The 18684-nt window shown below is 43.2% G+C and overlaps 1 protein-coding gene across 4 annotated transcripts in view; it reads left to right on the top strand.

The window, feature by feature from the left end:
- Positions 1 to 553: 553 nt before the first annotated feature.
- Positions 554 to 18684, top strand: part of DNAAF11 (dynein axonemal assembly factor 11) — a 64180-nt gene continuing 46049 nt past the window's right edge. For 3 of the 4 annotated variants that reach the window (XR_012064226.1, XR_012064227.1, XM_072949733.1), the window contains exons 1-5: positions 554 to 664; positions 8267 to 8434; positions 12590 to 12667; positions 15030 to 15202; positions 16429 to 16655. Coding sequence is in view for 2 of the 4 variants with exons in the window: in XM_072949733.1 (XP_072805834.1) it covers positions 655 to 664; positions 8267 to 8434; positions 12590 to 12667; positions 15030 to 15202; positions 16429 to 16655 (656 nt within the window). In the remaining 2 variants the exon portion in view is untranslated. The remainder of the gene's footprint in view (positions 665 to 8266; positions 8435 to 12589; positions 12668 to 15029; positions 15203 to 16428; positions 16656 to 18684) is intronic. The other variant, XM_006208002.4, reaches the window with a different exon arrangement.

The raw sequence follows: 18684 nt of genomic DNA, 5'->3' as shown, positions 1-18684 counted from the left end.
AAGACCAGGTGAGTCCAATGTACAAAAGGATGGGGCACCTTTCCTGGGCAGCCTGCTAGACCCTAGACACTGAGTCTGCTGTTTTCAAAAGGCGTCTTTCATTCACTCAAATTAGCTCATTAAAGCTTCACAATGATCCTTGGAGGCTGTTATTAGTACTCATCCTGCAGAGGTGGAAACTGAGGCCAAGGACGTTTAAGGTCACAACTCTGGTAAATGGAGTGTGGATCAATTCCAGATTTCCGGGCTCGGTAGGCATTAAATAAAAACACAAGGGGCAGGCTAAGAGGCACGCCTAGAATGCAGTTCCCCTCAGGAAATAAGCGTCCTGTGGTTCTTTGTTTAGTCTGGCCAGTTGATTTGGGGAAAGGGAAGCAGTCTGCGGAAGGTGGAGGGTGGGGACGTGGGGGAGGACCAGGTCAGGGTCGGGGGAACGCCTGCTCTCCGGAGCCCCTCCGCCGCGGAGTCCCGCCTCCTTGCTCCTCCCGAGCCGGGGAACGCGGCACCGCCGGGCCCCGCGCGGCCGCCGTAGAGTCCCCGTTGCCATGGTTCCCAAGCTCCAGGGCGGACGCGCGGAGGCGGGACGAGGAGGCGTCCGGGGCGTCCCGGCGGGTCCCGGTCCGGCTTCCCCAGCCCGCGAACCCGAGAGGCGCCATGGGGCGGAGTAAGCGTCCCCTCCCGTTTTCCGCCCTTGACCGTCCCCGTTCCGTGCATCCTCCCGGGTCTCATGGGACCCAAGCCACCCTCTTCCCGCCGGCAGGCCCGGGCCCCGACCGGCCCTTCGTCCTCTGCAGCCCCGGCTGTGCCAGGTCTTCCCCGGACTGTCTGGGCCTCGGGGAGCTCGGCTCCAGTCCTGTAAAATGGGGTGGGCGTGGGGTGGATGAGAAATGCGCTGGACTTGACGACAAGGGCTGGCGGAAGGTCCAGGGGTTGGCGTCAGACACGCCGGGTTGGGGCTGGCGGTGTGGGTGTAGTTGTGGGCTAGTCACCGTCTCTGAGCCACAGCCCTCGGACTCCTTGGGAAGGCAGTGTAGCCTAGTGGTTGAGGGAACCGACTCTGGAGCCTCCGTTCTCCACCTACCAGCCGTGAGACTTCCTCATCTCCAAACGAAGGCAGTACTAGTATTGCTTTACATTACTGTTGAGTTATAAATGTGATTATGAATATACTGAGGGACTGTGAGGTGATAGGATTAAGTTATCTATATTAGATTGAACTGATTATATCAGATGGAACCATTCCAATATCAACACCGTCTTTGACCTTTCCAAAAGGCAGTTCTCTATAGTTCACCCTAACTTATCACTTATTGTGAAAGTGCCATTGTTAATACTTTTTAAATCAATAGATTATGGTAGCAGGGTGGGCATAGCTCAGTGGTAGAGTGCATGTTTAGTACCCACACAAGGTCCTGGGTTCAATCCCCAGCACCTCCATTAAAAAGGAAAAAATAAAAATAAATAAATTTTTAAAAAGAAAACATTAAAAAAGAGAGAGAGGGAGAGGTTGTCCTAGATGATGGGATTTCTGGCTGGGAAGAGCTGATAGCCTGGTGGTGGAAGGAGACTGGTGGTTTGCATATGTTAACACTTTGGTCCTAAACCAGTTTCTGATATTTCCTCTCCCATTGTTCCTCCTCTTATCCCCATCCTGTGGTGTCACCCCAGCTTTTTATTTATTTATTTATTTTTGCTCATCACCATTTTTTACTTTTCTGTGGATTATCCTTTGCTCCCTGTCTCTGAATCCTGTCCCACTTTTATTTTTAAATCATTGACTTAGACTTGTAGTGGAGTTCCTACCCTGTGTCGGGTGTTGAGGATACGTTCAACGGTGAACAGAGATGGGCCAGCCCTTCTGGAGCTTCTCCATTTGACGAAGAAGGCAAATTGTTACTTAAATAATATCAGTCATGACAGAGTCAAAAACTAAGATACAAGATTTTTTTTTTAATCAAAAAAAATTTTTTTACCTTGTTTTTAAATTGAAGTACAGTTACAATATGTCAGTTTCTGGCGTACAATGCAATGTCCCAGTCATGCATATAGGTACATATATTCACTTTCATAACCATGTTTATTAAAGGCTATTACAAGATATTGAATATAGTTCCCTGTGCTATACAGAAGAACCTTTTTAAAATTTTTTTTTATATATAGTGGCTAACATTTGCAAATCTCAAACTCCCAAATTTATCCTTTCCCCCACTTGTTCCCCAGTAACCATAAGATTGTTTATTATGTCTGCAAGTCTATTTCTGTTTTGTAGATGACATCATAGTGTCCTTTTTATTCTTTTTTTAAACATTCCACATATGAATGATCTCATATGGTTTTATTCTTTCTCTTTCTTGTTTACTTCACTTAGAATGACATTCTCCATATCCATCCATGTTGCTGCAAATGGCATTATTTTATTCTTTTTTATGGCTGGGTAGTATTCCATTGTCTACATACACCACAACTTCTTTATCCATTCATCCGTTGATGGACATTTAGGTTGGTTCCATGTCTTGGCTGTTGTATATAGTGCTGCTATGAACATTAGAGTGCATGTATCTTTTTGAATTAGAGTTCCTCAAAAGACTAAAAATAGACTTACCATATGATCTAGCAGTCCCACGGCTGGGTATATATCTGTTGTTAAGAACAAGTTTCTTGAGTTTTACTGCTCTTTCCATGGTTCTGAACTCTCTACATCAGAAGAAAAAACTTGGGTTTCTGAGAGAAGATTATAATAATGGGTAACATCTGTCATGCATTTACTGCCTTCCAAGCAATGTTGTAAGTGGTTTCTGTGTGTTAACCCTTGGATCCTCACAAAAATCTTGTGAGGTAGACCCTATTGTCATCTCCATTTTGTGGATGAGGAATCTGTGGCACAGAGAGGTTAAGCAGCTTGCCCACTGTCACACAGTATGGGGTATAGCTGGAATGTGAAACTGATCAGAGCTGGCTTTCTTGTATATGTTGCTACACTGTCTCTCAAGAGTAAAAGAAGGTCTGGTGAGGAAAAGAAAGTTCGTGGTTCAAGTTCTCTTGTTTAAAGTCAATAAGACTACTTTTAGTGTTAATGTCTGCCCAGGGAGAGCGATGGCAAACCTGGGGCAGTGGCTGGAGAAAATGAAAGAATTTGTTCATCTCTTCACGTTTAATCTGGAATAGATTCTGATTCAGAGAAGAATGAGCCTCTTTTAAAAAATTAGTATTGAATTCATTTTGTATGACTATCAAATTAGGGGGACTAGTCTCACGGAGATGTGGTCTGTGTACGCATTTGCCGTGGGAAGTTAAGTACCCACAGTGCCATAGGATGTTACTGCTGGAAGGATGCTCAGCGGTGTCTAATCCATGCCATCTATAAAACCAGACAGATGGAATCTGTTACGCAGAAAGTTTAAGCGTCTGGTCCCAGACCTTGCACTCATTATATGATAGGTTAGAGTTAAATTTGAGGCTCCAGCCCAGTGGCCTTTCGTAATGTCTTCATTTCCTTAAAGGCACAGAGAAAAAGTCAGTTTTATATTAACTCCTTTCAGTTCACCTTGAATAGGAAACTGCCATTAGAGTCATCCTCCCTCATTCATTGCCGTTATATCATAGGCTTCATCAGCTGCCTATAACAAATAATTTAAATCTTTGATTTCATACTTTTAAGTCATAATTCATTTCATGGACAGTGTTGTTCATATTCAGTTTCAAGCTCTTTGAAACTGAGATGAGATACATTGCTAGTTACCACACTGTTTGTTATCACCCACCTATGAACAATTGCTAAATGCTTTTTTAAATTCAGTTTACTTTATTTTCAAGTGAAAATAAAGAAAGACCAATATGATGTAATCCAAATGTAGAGTTCCAAAGGTCTAGTTTAACCCAATGATCAAATTCAAAATGTGTACACGATAGACAACGTTTTCTTTGAGCAGTCCTGTATAAATATGAATTTTAAATACACAAATGCACACATGTAATCATATCATATATACCGTTGTTTTTAGCTCATTCTTTTCTCCTTTGACTTGACCGCCCCTCCTTCCCCCTCTTTTCCTTCCAGTCCCCTCCCCTGTAATCAGTGTTAACATATCTGGTACATAACTTCCTTCATGTTCCTGTCTTGTTACGGTTCCTTCCTTATGACTTTAGTTGTAGAAGATCTTTTCTGGTAGGTTCCAGTCTTTTTCACTGATGGTTGTTCTGCGGTCAGTGTGATTTCGGTGTGCTCATGCGAGGAGGTGAGCCCTGGGTCCTTCTCCTCCGCCACCTTGGCTGTTCTCCACTAAATGCTCCTTACAAACACTTTAGCTTTGTAAGGAAAAGCTTTTTGATGAAAGGTGAGCTTCCAAGAAAAGCATCCTTCACAGAAATTGCATAGATTTACATACAAAGCACGCAGGCAAAGTTTAAGAAATAAGCAAAACACTTAATTATGGATAAATAGAGAATTTTTAATCTGTTTTATTTTTTTATGGGAGACCTAATTTAATTTTCAAACTGAACTGGTTACTAAAGACTGTTATAATGTGTTTAAGTTTGTTTTTATCACAATGACTTTATTTGACATTCGCTTTAAGGCTGGAACAGCTGTTTCCTTTCTACGGCTATTCATTGATGTAACTGAAAGAGGACTCCTTAGGCAAATATCCTGCAGCCCTAAGCAAATTAAAATACCTTGACTATTTAGTTTATATGGGTGGTTATAGTGAAATCACTCAGACAGTGCACTTGAAAATTTAACAGTTGAAACATGTGCATAATTCTTCTTTATCCAGTCCTTCTTTGAGAGTGTCCCATAACCCTGCTGAATGCTTTGCATGCAGAGGGCACTTAATCCTCTCTATAATTGTCTGAAATAAGTACCATAGAAACTCTCTTGAGACAGGTCATTGGAAAAGCTTGGTTAAAGTGCTAAGTCATAAAAGTCATCAAACTGACACATTTTAGGGCTTCTTTCTGTAGCTCTAATACAGTAGATGTTATTGGACTTAACCTTCTACTGTAAACAAACAATAAAATTGGGCAACGTGTATAAGGAAGCTGTTTTCAGGAACAACAGGTGGGACATGACTGTGCTCCTTTCGAGAAGGGAAATGGAAAGTCATTCCCCACAGTCACCCCAGCTTTCTGCCCAGAGGCACTTCCCTGCGCAGTGAAGGGAGACAGAATTCGAAGAATGCAAAGTAGTGATCTTGCTGAGCTGAAGAGGCAGAAATTAGCATTCTGAGCTGCTGCAGTTTGGAGGGCAGGATGCAGAAAAAGGGGTACAGTACGGAATGGGAGAGGGGAAGAGACTTCATAGGGATTTACTCTAGGATTTAGGCAAGGCCTGGCTGCGCGTGTAGCACAAGGCTTGGGGACATGGCAGAGGTCACTTGCTGTGGGGCAGAGGGTTGAATGAAGATGCCAGGAGCCATGCAGTGCTGGAAGACATTGAAGTCTTGGCCCATCCAGGGTTAAAAAAACCTGGCTGAGCCCCTAGGGTATTCATCTGAGACCCCTAGGAAAACCACCCCTTAGCAGTAAGCCCAGGGCCCTGGAGTCATGGCCGTGATCCAGGGCTAAGTTATAAGAAGAAACTAAAATGGGTCCATTCTAACAAAAAATACAGTTAAGCCTAACAGGGAGAAAAGGTTCTGTCGGTATGTTAACTGCCCGCCAGAATGAAACTCAACTCCCTTTAAAGGACAGTGACGTAATCCAGACTTCCTGCACTGCCTCAGTAGAACAGCACAACTACCAGTCTACAGTTAAAAATTGCTAGATGTGAGGAGCGGGAAAACTTTGTCATGATCAAGAACAAAAGCAGTCAGTAAAAGCAGATCCCCAGATGACAGCAATGTGGAAATGAGCACACGAGGACCCTAAAGCGCGTGTCAGTTCCCTACAGCTGCCATCACAAATGACCACAAAATTATCCGCTTACAGTTCTGCTGGTGAGAAGTCTGATGTGGGTCTCACCTACCTAAAATCAGGGTGTTGGTGGGACTACGTTCCTTTCTGGAGGCTCAAGGAGGAGGATCTGATTTTTTGCTCATCTGAGTTGTTGGCAGAATTCAATTCCTTACAAGAGTAGGACTGGGATCCCCATTTCACTGCTGGCTCTCAGCTGAAGGCCACTTCCAGCTCCTAGAGGCCACCTGTTTCCTTGGCTTGTGACCCCTTTCTTCATCTTTGGAGCCAGCAAAGTTGGGTCGAAGCTGGCTCACTCTATGCATCTCTTTCTCTTCTTCTTCCATCTCAGTCTTTGACCCAGCCAGGCAAGGCTCTCTGTTTTTAAGGATGCATGTGATTAGACTGGGTCTACCTGGATCATCTAAGATACTCTCTCCATCTTCAGGTCCCTGCCCTCAATCACATTTGCAAAGTCCCTTTGCCCCTTTGCCACACAAGGTAACATATTCACAGGTTCTAGAAATTAGGACATAGACATAAGATGGCCTAAGATTCCACCTTAAGATTACAAATTAAATCCAAAATAAACAGAAATCTGGAATAGTACAAGAGCCAAACTCAATGTAATAGAAAACGTAAGGTAAGATAATAGGCAAAAAACCCCAAACAATAGTAAAAAAAATTAATGGAAAGTTTGCTCTTATCCTATGACCCACCTGTTTCACTCCCGGATCTTACCACAGAGAAATGAAAACTTTTGTGCACTTAAACTTATGTATGACTTGTTTGTTTTCTTATCATTGAGTTTTAAGAGTTCTTTATATATTGTGAGTGTAAGTCCTTTATCAGACATGTGATTGGCAAATATTTTGGCTCCATCTACACCTTATATTTTCATCCTCTTAACAGTGTTTCTCAAAGAGCACAAGTTTAAAACTTTGAAGTCCAACTTGCCAGTTTGTTCTTCTATAGATTTTGCTTTTTGTGTCATCCAGGAAATCTGTGCCTAACCCGGGCTCACATGGATTCTTCTCTTTTGTCTCATGGTGATCCATGTGCAGGAGGTTTATTAGGGAGTGCCATCGGGGTGGGCAGGGAAGTGAGCAGGAGCCGGCGCAGAGGGAAGTGGGGCTGGGATGCAACTTAGCAACGGCCCTTGCTGCCCAGCCTGGGCGCTGGGAGGAGCTCTAAGTTCGGAATGGACCTCTGGTTTTCCCAGGTTGGGGTGAGAGGGCGGGGCCTTTGTGCTCCACATGAACTGGCCATTGGATATGGGCTGTCCTGGGCAGGGGTATGACCTTGGTGGAGGTGTCCCTTCCCCTGAGGTTGACTTCAAAGAAGGTAGGCAGCTGAGGGCTGTCTTCTGGCAGAGCTGCCAACAGCAGGAATTAATCCTTCAAGCTTTAAGGTGGGGGACAGGGCAGCACATGACAGCATCCACCACAGCCTGCGGTGCCCTTTCCTCATTGTTGATCTGGCAAGTGTCCACTCACATGTCAGGATCCAGCCCAGGCTTCTCCTCCACGATGCCTCTTTGACCTCCTTCCTGTCCCTCAGTAGCACTGATCACTCCCTCCTCTGTACTCCCTGTATCTCCTGCATCCTCTGTCAGTGCCCCCTACACTCTGCCCATGTTTTTAACAGCACACTCGGCATGAGTGGCCTCTAACAGTGCCGTTGGATTAGAATGAACAGGATGGCCGCCAGTCCTTGTGGTACACTAAATCTCTGTTTTGTATACATATCTGCTAGGTCACGGGAGTCGAGGGCTCTCACTACCCCTCCTCCTGCGAGGAGCTTTGTTTGTTCCTCCTGAAAACAGACCAAGTGGTGGCTGCCTTATGAGACCACAGTGCAAAATCTGGGGTGTTCTTCTCCTGTCTCTTCCATTCTGCTTAAATTAAATACGTATCAGTGGGACGAATAAATGAATGAACCTTTCCTTAATGGATCATCATGGCTATTGAATGGAGATGCCTTTGTACCTCTGCCCTTTGTCAGCCTGACCATGCCTCTCAGGAGCAAGTTGCTCTGTCTTGGATTACTTCATGAGTATCATCCAGTTTGACATGATTCCACCACAGGATTCCAGGTCACCATTCTGATGGTCGTTACCCATCAGGTTGGTCTCCATCCGTACAGCAAAACGTAGGTAGACCCTGTGCAAGACAGACAAAACGTGTCATCGTGTCTTTCTTCTGAGTCACCAGGGCATCACAGAAATTCCAGCAGGAGGCAGTACTTCTGTGATCTTTTTCCTTTTGACAATGACTTGGGCCTGGAGACTTCACATTTCACTGCAAGGAAAAAATAGTGCATTAATAACTTAATAACCTGGGGGAGGAGATGTAATATGTACCAAATTTTCTTTCAGTCACGGAAGATCTTATTAGACGGAATGCCGAGCACAATGACTGTGTGATTTTTTCCCTGGAGGAGCTCTCCTTGCATCAGCAAGAAATAGAGAGACTAGAACATATTGACAAATGGTGCCGGGATTTGAAAATCCTCTATCTGCAAAATAATCTCATTGGAAAAATTGGTAAGTCTTCGGGGCTTGGTTCTCACAGTTTCTTTAACATTTTGAATGAATGAACGTTGGCAAACACAGCGTTACTCTTTGAGGAAGATAATAGCTGATGAAGAATTACATCGGGAACAGACCCAGCCATCTCTCCGTGGTTGTGGGTGGAACGTCTCCCCGAACCTTTCTGCGCCTGGTCAGTCTCCTGGCCCCTGGGGATCTCCATCAAGTTGAGAGGTCCAGTTAATGGCCAGAAGCACATTCATTGACCTGTTCACTTAAAACCTGATTTTTAAAAAGTTTAAAAGGGAGGAGAATATAATCCAGGCATTTGTCATGGTTTTATATCCCTCTGTGAAACTGAAAGGGTCACATAGCGTTAGTAAATCCTTGTCGGATCACAGCCCATGACACCTAGGTCTGCCACGTGTATTGAGACTGTACATGTGCAAGGCACTGTGCTCAGTATTGAGTATGGGGGGTTCCACAATTACGCTCCTGTTTCCTGCTCCAGTTTGGAATGAAATGAGAAGTAAATACAGGAGTCAGGTTGATGGAGATCCAAAAATCTGCATTATGACTGACAAAAGCCTTTGGAGAATGTGGCTTAGACTTGCAGCCAAGTGGCATTCCTGATAATGTCCCCAAAAGTAAACCCGTCCACTCAGCTACGTGCGGAACTGGGCAACCACGAGCGTCCCCCCCCCCCCATGCGGGCCCCCTGCTTCATGCTGGGAGCGGGGATCGAACCTGTGTTCCCTCTGCCAGCAGGGAGGCCCTGGAAGCCAGGAGAGAGGGTGGGACTGGGCATGCCCAGTTCCTCCTCCCAGTTCTCCCGTCACATAAGTTGGTCCACCCCATCAAATTGGCACTCCCACCCCCAGGGAGAAGGAGTTAAGGGGGAGAGAGAAGAGAGGCTGTGGGGTCGCTCTAACAGGGGTCCTGCCACATGGAGACAGGGGGAGTGTCCCCCAACACTCAGAAAAGCAGCAGGGTAGTTTAGTGGGCAAAGCAGGCGCGGGCCCTGATATCCAGCAGACCTGGTTTGAATCCTACCTCTGCCGCTTAAAAACTGTGCAATTAAACTTGCCTGGCCTTAGTTTTGCCATCTGTAAAATGGAGACAACAACGTCTAACACGCAGATGTGGTGTTAGGACCACATGGAGTGATGCGCTTAGCTTTGTGCTCACTCGTGAGATGTTGGCTGCTCCTTATTAACATCGTCACTTACCCAGGGTGCCCCAGGCCAGCCCCATGGCCATAGGAGCAGAAGGGAAAACCAGACAGAATTGGAGGAAAGGGATGGAGTCAGGGTTGATGAGGCAGAGCTGAGTACCAACCCCCGTGGGTTCTGGCACTGGAGCCCAGAGGTGGGCTTGTGAGTTTGTATTTGAACCTTCCATGGTCACATGTGGTTGTTCTCAACAGGGGCACTTGGCAACATCTGGAGACATATTTGGTTATCACTGTGTGTGTGTGTGTGTGTGTGTGTGTGTGTGTGTGTGTGTGTGTGTGTGTGTAAGGGGGTCAGCTACTGGCAGTTAGTGTGCGGAGGCCAGAGACGTGCTAACCATCCTGTAGTGCACAGGAATACCCCCCACCCCTCCACCCACGAGAAAGACACTGCCCCGCCCAGCATGGTAGTATCGCTGAGGCTGAGAAACTCTCGCGATGTGGTTGCCTCCGGTGTTTAGTGGATAATCGAAAACTGGCTGTAGGCATGCAAAAAGTCTAGAATTTGCATCATTTTTGAAGGTTTATTACCATTCTTTATATTCTTTTGAATCTTTATTTTCGGCGTCTTGTACTTTACCAGAAATTAGAAACTCTGGCACATTGTTCAGTTAAAAAGGCTGTTATGGAAAACACCCAGCTTTGTGCACGGGGACATTAAAGAGCCGCCCTAATTGTGCAGATCTAAAAGAGTTCCCGAAATTTTCATCTCCACAGCTGGGTCCATCACAATCACTAATTAGTAGCATAGTATTTTGGTCCTTTTCAGAGCTGTGAGAAAGCTTACATTTTTGCTTCCAAAGTATTCTTAAATTAAACACCCTTTTAAATCCTAATAATGGGATTTTTCCGAGCTACTCCACCCATAGGCACTTATTTAGCAAGTAAAACTATTTCTCTAGGATTCAGACTTGATCTTGTGCCCCGGAGGTAGGAGTTTGCAAAATACTTGCCTTTCGAGAAGCTCTGTTCCTCACTGGGGGATCCAGATGGGTTGTGGGGGGAGGCTCTGCTTACTACTGGTCCCAATGTGAGCTGAGGATTGTCTGGGCTCTGTTAACCTGGGGCTCAGGCCCCACCCCAGACCTACCGACTCAGAACCAACCAGAAGCTGCATTGGTAACAGCTTCCCAAGGCGCCCCGGGCCTGGGCAAAGCTGAAAGCCTCTGAGCCTCTTGAGTCGCGGGATGGACTTGGTCCATCACTGGTGTGTAGGTCTGATTATGGCGACAGATGAGAACTGCTTCCAGGATGGGTTGGCCTCAGATGCTAACTCCGCTGCCCAGGAAGCTCGGTACATTTTTACTTACAGAGTCTTGTTTTTTCCTGACCAAATTGTCTCATTGCTCTTGAGGAGTTAATTTAGGAAATCCGTCCAGAAAAAAAATCTTAGCTTTTTTTTGTACCAGATGACTTCTTGGCATTTAGAGGGCTGTATGTTTAACATCCATGGAGAAGGAACAGGTGTTTTATTGTGGGCTGGTCATTTTAGCCATGGTAACTTTCCATGTTTTTGCTCAGAGACACTGTACTAGGATCCCTGGCGCGCAGAGCCCTGCAAAGCTGCTGTTGAAGCTCAGACGCTGCCTGGAGACACTTCCGTAAACATCAGTATTACTTAAAATGATATAATTGCTGAGAGAAACTTTAGTAGTTTATTCCCAAAACCTCATTTTAAAAAATGAGTAAACTGAGGCTCAGGGAGGTAAACTGTTGTCCTCTGCTCTAGGGGAACACGTATATGATCTTTTATAAATTTAGATGAACTATTAATGATGATAAGGGGGGTGATTATAAATCCCAATATTGGATCTTCATAATATCATGAAAAATGAGCAGAGGAGGCACGATTTAAGTGAGTCTGCCCCAGATGCTCATTCCTCAGCAGGGTCTTCTACATTCATGACACCTTAAGATCGTTCTTTTACAGAGGAGGGTAACGATTTGGTACCACGCTCTGGCGTCAGATCTCCCGGCTCTTCCGCTTAACCTTCGACAAGCGGATTGATTCTCTGCAGCACGGTGCAAGGGAAACAACGGCCTTCCTCCTTCATAGGGCAGCTGTGAAGATTGCACGAGACAGTGCGTGCAAAATGCTTAGGAAATTGCCGGCATATAGTAAGCGCTCCGCAGTGTAAGCCGTGGTGTTATTAGCTGTTTATAAAGGCCCCACCCTACAGCCATTCCTTGACTTACCTAAGCTTGCTGTTTTGTCTATACGGGCTTTCATATTTATTAAAAAGAATAATCCTGTATCAGGTAGACTTTGGCTTCATGTAAAGGAGAACCCAACTCAAGATGGTTTAGCAGTGAGGAAATCTAACATCTGACCCAACTGTGAGTCTAGAGATGGGCCAGTCTCCAGGGTGGGTTGATTCCTTCTTTCTGCTCCACCAGCCACAGTGGGTTTTATCCTACAGCTGGTTCCCTCATGGTTGCAAGATGACTGTGAGTACCAGTAAGGGCAATACTTCCTTTTTAACGTCCATCAGGAGAAAGGGACAGGAAGTGCCCAAGCATAGAATATAGCTCTTTCCCTCACATCTGATTGGACGTACTTGGTGGCATGCCCTCTCCCACATCCCACAGTTGCCTGGAGACTGCCATGGGTGAGGGGACTTAAGCCTGGGCTCCGAACCTGTCACTAGCAAGAGACATGGGATTGCCATGCACTGGCCAGGCATGGTTAAACCTAACCCCCCCGAAGCTGGGGCTGTGTAGAGACACAGGCAGAACTGGATTCCATTAGAAAAGATTGAGGGAGACATGGATGCTGCATGTGCAACCAACAGCCTCTGATGTGCAGATACAGATTCAAAAAAGCAACATGGTTTTGATGACCATAATGGTCCTTAGAGTCTCTATCATTTTCTTACTAAGTTATGTAAAAATGTCTTTTATCTTGAACGTTAATGAATTACATTATTTGTATTTTTCAGAAAATGTTAGCAAACTCAAGAAGCTTGAATATTTGAATTTAGCTTTAAACAACATTGAAAAAATTGAAAATTTGGAAGGTAAGAATTTCCTTATAATTTATTATTAATTAACATTGAGATGTAAAATTAGATTTAAACAGTATTGCTTAAACAATAGGTAGACTTTTCAAATTAACATTTTAACAAAAATCTTACATTTATTCATTCTTGTTGTAAAAAGTCAAATAACAAGATACATAAATTCAAAAATGGAGCCTGCTTCACCCCTTCCCAGCCCAGCTGCCTTCCCAGCGGCGGTGGTATTAACACCGTGGTGTGTTGAGGGTAGTTTTGTTACATTTTGCTTGGTATCAATGGGCTCAGACTATGAATATTGTTTTCAAAATCGATTTCTTCCATGAAATTGCTCTTCTGATATCCAGGGGAGGTGGCGGGGGGCTGTGTGGTGGAATGATTGTACACTGACTTATCTACCCGTTTCTCTGCAGATGGACATTTGGGTGGGTCCTGCATTTTGCTATAAGCATGGCTGCCATGAGCATCCTTCTACAGTTCACTCTATGTGCATGTGTAAATTTTCCCTAGGCTAGATACTTAGAAATGGAATTCCTGGGTTTAAATATACATATTTTGGAAAAGATTGCCAAATTATTCTCCAAAAAGTGATGATCAGTTTACACTTGTGCTGATGGGAACCCCTTTCCCCCCAACTTCATTCATGCCTTTTATAAACAATCTTTTTTTGAAGATAGGAAGACATTTGTTCTCTAGTAGTTTTTGAACTCTGCACCTCACTTCTTATTATTGATCTTCCATATAGCCTTTCAGATGTTCATTGAATATTTGTAGTTTTTTCTTACATGAATTGCTACTTCATATCTTTTGGCCGTTTTCTACTGATTTGACTTTTCTTCATGTGCTCTTATACATTCCAAATATTAATCCCTTCTCTTGAGTCTACTACTTTTGTTTCATTTGTGGTGCTGGTATTGTTCAGAAGTCTTATTTCTGAAATTAATATATTCACACTTATCAATCTTTTTTTATGATTTCTGAATACATTTGTATTCCATGTAAGTTCTGATTTTAATAATTTTATTTTTTACATTTAGTCTCTCTAATGTACTTCAAATTTATGGTGTGTTTCTGAATTGACATATTTGGACCATTTGCTATTTTTTAAATTGACATATAATTTACATACTGTAAATTCATCACGTTAAAATACGCAATTCAGTGGTTTTTAGTATGGTTGTACATCCATCATCACTATCCAGTTCTACTTTGTGCTGGGTTTTTTACCTTAAATGTCTAGGAACACTTGGTGTCTGCTCATAGTCACGAGGGGTTTGGTCGTTTGGGTGGCTGCGTGGACTTACTCTGCAGTTGGGAGGTTGTTTCCCCCTCCAGCCTCTTGCCTGGCGGGCAGGGCTGCTGGGGGCGCCGTGTGAGTGGGCGGGGCGTGGAGCAGAGGCAGGAGAGCGGCCCTCCCCACCCAGCTCCCATCTGTCAGTAGCAGAAATTGGGAGGACCTGATTTAGGTTATGTTGGATGTTTAGCCTATTTGTCTCCCAGTGTAGAAATCGGTATTTCAGTCGCTACCAAGGTTATATATCAACAAAGACATCAATATTAATCATGCATCTTTAATGTTCATCCTCAGAACCTAAAATGTCATCCCTATCAAAGCCCCGAACCCACCGTCAGTGCTGGGGTTGAGGCGGTGCTTTCCATCATCTGGCATTTTTCTGCATGAGAAATGGAGTCCTTGCTCTCTCCCGGCTCCAGCCCTGTTACCACATTCTCAAGCGAACAAATGAAATAACAAAATTTGCTCTATAGCCATGTTTTTATAGTAGTGAAATGTCAATCTGTAATGCCAGAGAAATAATTAAAACTGTCACTGTCAGTTGTCTTACTTACCCGGGGCTGCTTGTTTTCGTTAAGAAATGGTCTGAAGTGATGCGGAGAGTTCTGTTTTGGCGCGATGTGTTGGCCGTCGACCACTAGAGGGCAGCATCGCCACTGTTGTCTTCTTGAGCTTTGGGAACAGCCCGCAGTCCACTCAGACCTTTTGCCTGGACACGTCTTCCCTTTGGTGCTCAGCCTTCTAGCTCTAACGCAAATGCAGCGGGTTCAGGGTTGCTTGAGGGGCTGTTTGGGAGGATGGGACGTAGGGAGGGATGGGTGTCTTATCTTTTGTCAAATACGCACTTTTTGTTTAATTTTAAATGTTTGAGGAGAGAGAGGAGGAAGTTGGATGTACATACTCAGCTCACCTACTTGGGTAATTTCAATACAATTTTAAATGTAGGTCGAATTTTTGTTTGTTTATTTTTTTATCTTAATGGATGGCACAACATAACTGTATCCTTTTTTCTTTTTCCCTTTTTGTGGATTCACCAGGATAGAATAAATAAAGTGCCTTTCTTTCCAACAGGATGTGAGGGGCTGACAAAGCTAGACTTGACTGTGAACTTCATTGGAGAACTAAGCAGCGTGAAAACCCTTCAATGCAACATCCACCTGAAGGAGCTCTTCCTCATGGGGAACCCGTGTGCTGACTTTGACGGCTACCGGCAGTTCGTGGTGGCAACTCTTCAGCAACTGAAGGTACACTTTTTCAGGGATACGGAATTCTCAGAAAAATGAGAACAAGTGGCCACAGTCATTCCTGATTTGTTCCCAGCATCTTCAGAGGATGCATTTTCTTAGAGAATGGAATATTCCAGGAAATCAAAACCGATTTTTTTCACTTACTGAACCTTTAAAATTCTCTTAAGAGCTTTAATAAACCTTTGAAAAATAAATTGCGTACTTTTCTCCTTTCTCATTCAAAGCACATGTTGCTTAATTGAAGTATTTCTTGATGCGTTCAAGTCATTGCTACAAAGAATGTTCATTATTACCAACAGCAAACCAAAAGTTTAGGGGTTTTGTGGTGTCTCCACCTTTGTATTTCATTTCATAGCCTTAAACTACTGTATTTTTATAATTTTTTTTATTATTGCTTTCTATTAATTCATTCACTACGTCAGTAGTTCTCAAACTCTGGTATGCTTCAAAATGCTTAGATGTGGTTCTCTGGGCCCCTTCCCCAGAGTTGCTGATTCAGTGGGTCCCGTGGACACCCAGGAGTCTGCATCTCTAACAGGCTCTCTGGTGACGTTGATGCTTCTGGCCCAGGAACCTCATTTTAGAACCGCTACTTGTGTGTTCATCTCTGATGCCAAATCTCCCCATAGCTGATGTTTTGGGAACCGGGAAAGAATATATAATTTTAGTCATATACCTGAGCGTATTTAAGTAGTAATGTTAATTTCGTGTAATTCTGAGTTCCTGACCTGCAAGTGTTGGTTTGATGAGAAACTTCCCAGGTGAATCTGAAATCGGCTCCCATACACAGAGGGCAAGGAGAGACCAAAGAAAGAGGCAGCCACTCCAGAACATGGGCTCATTTGTATTAGGGCTCAGTTTTGGGTGATAGCCGAAGCCCTTTTCTGTAGAGAGCGCTGGGGACTTGACTTGAGGCCCTGAAATTCTTTCTTTAGTGAGCAGTTATAAAATTAATGTATTTTGAGCACTTGTCATTAATAATCAGAAGACCTACCTCTTATTATTACCAGTGAAGAGACTTTGTAAACTGTATTAATTGTGTGAAGTAAACACCTATTTAGATCAAAATTTCTGGCATTTCCCATTCATTACTTTGCTTTTAATTCCGTATCAGCAAGGTGCATTATTTATTACTTCTAATCATGCGAGCAAAGTCAAGTTGCGGCTGATTCAGATTGTGACTTTTGAATAAATGCACTGCGTTGGTTGTTTTTTTATTCAAGTGGTTGGACGGTAAAGAAATCGAGCGTTCAGAAAGGATTCAGGCGTTGCAGAACTTTCCAGTAGTTGAACAACAGATCAGAGAGCAGGAGAAAGCTTACTGCCTCAGACGAGCCAAGGACAAGGAAGAGGCTCAGAGAAAACTGCAAGAGGAGGAAAAGGAAGGTCAGGAGGAGAGAAGTCACTCCGGCTTCGACGGACATGTGTACATGGACACCAGCTCTACTCTGTATGTAAATAATGTACTTTCTTATTAACTTTTGTCCAAAGCAAAACTGTTGTTAAAGGTTCCCTGCCCAAGGTGTTCACAGTGTCACTTACATTCCAGTTGATTGATTTGAAGAATAAATTACGGTGTGAATTTGGGGGGAAGACTATGCAGGACCGTCCTGTTTGTGACAATTCCGTGAGGCTTTCTTCCCTTAGGGGAAAAAAAAAAGCCTTCCCTAACCAGCAACTTTAATTTGCATCTGAAATTCTCCTAAGACAAATCTCTCTGAAAGATGAACAGGAAAGATGAATTAACAGGTGTACTTTGATTTATAAAATAGGAATATTTTAGAAAAATTAAATGCAAATCACATTATTATAAATTGAGTCATTTTGACTGCATCATAAGATGTTCTGCTTTGTGAATTATATAATGAATACATTTTTAATGTGATTAATAAGCCCCTAATTGGTCTTTTTTACAAACATGAATTTTTCATGCCTACTTATTTTAAGAGAATTGCAACTAGAGTGAATTGATTTGATTCTATACAACGAAAGCTTTAAATATTTTGATAACAGAATCTCTTAAACTTGAGAAAATAATAGTTGTAAAATATTTGTAATCATTTCCCACTTGGAAATCATTTCTGCCCCATTTACTAAATTACTTCTCTTCTCCCATGATCTGTAAGGCCACCCTTATGATGCGCCCTCATCGTTCACAGGCCCATTTCCGGGCTCCCTAGACCGCTCCATGGAAGTATCTCCACATGGTTTCAGTTTCTATAAACCTTGATCTTTGGTAGGAGATACTCTCATTTTTCAAAATTACCCTGGCTCTTCCTGACTTTTCTTTACTCTTCTGTGAGAATTTTAGTACCGGGCTATTCAAATTCCCCCAAATCCCTAGTGTAATTTTGATTGAAATTGCATTTAATTTATATGTTAATAAGAAGAAAGTTGACGTCTTCACAACATTGATTCTTTCCTTGCTGAACTTTGGGAGAGCTCTGTTTACTGAGACCTTCTTCTGAGTCCCTCAGTAAGCTTTGGTAGTTTTTTCCATAAAGATTTTACACCATTTCTTACTAGATTTATGTCTAAGTATCTTGTTGAATGGGATTTTAAGAATAGACTTGTGATTGGGTCTTTCTGATGAATAGAGACAAATGGTTTCTGTATCCTGATACTGTATTAGGTGATCTTGCTGAACTTTTTAAAAAGATGCAATAATTAGTCTGTAGATTATCCTGTGTTTTCTATGTAGAAAAACAGAGTTTTTATAAATAGCAACTTAAAAAATTTTTTTCCAATCCTTCTACTTCTTTTTTATTTTTTTGTGGTGCCAGCTAAGCCTCTGGAATGGGGTGGAAAACCGTAGTAAGAATGAGTATCTGTATCTTGTTCCTGACTTTTAAAACATGTTTCCAATTCCTCATCATTGAGTATATTAATCATTAAGCGATGATCCCTGTGAGGCTTTGGTAGAGTTAAGTTAGTTTCCTTTTATTCCAAGTTGATGAACAGCTTAGATCGTCACAGATACTGGATTTTTAGTAAATGCTTTTTCCACATCTACTGAGATAATCATGTTTTTCTGTTAATGTGTGAATAGATTTTTCAATATTAAACCACCCTCGAATTTCTCGAGTAAACTCACTTTGTCCATTTATTTCTGGTGCATTCATTTTGCTAATTTTTATGCATAATATTCAAACCTCTGTTCCTAAATGAGCTTATGCTATAACAGCCTAAAAGATGTTTACCTCCTTTTCCCCATCCATCCTCCCAGACCCAGACTTCTGAATTCAGGAGGAGCCTGAAGAGGACAGGGAGAGAATTTTAGAGATGGAGAATCATTAAAGAACCTGGCAATAGTATGATCCAATTGTTTAGAAAGATTCCTCCGAGGGCAGTGTGGAGGATGGAGTCGAAGGGTACAAGACTGGAGGTGGGGTGGTTGCTAAGGCCCAGTGGTCCCTGAGCTTGTCTATCAGAACCTCCCACAAAATACTGAACAGCAAGATTCCCAGGCGCCACCCATA

This window comes from Vicugna pacos, chromosome 25 (genome assembly GCF_048564905.1).
Source record: "Vicugna pacos chromosome 25, VicPac4, whole genome shotgun sequence".
Lineage (NCBI taxonomy): Eukaryota > Metazoa > Chordata > Mammalia > Artiodactyla > Camelidae > Vicugna > Vicugna pacos.
Note: the sequence above shows the minus strand (reverse complement) of the source record. Positions and strands in the feature narration are given on the sequence as shown.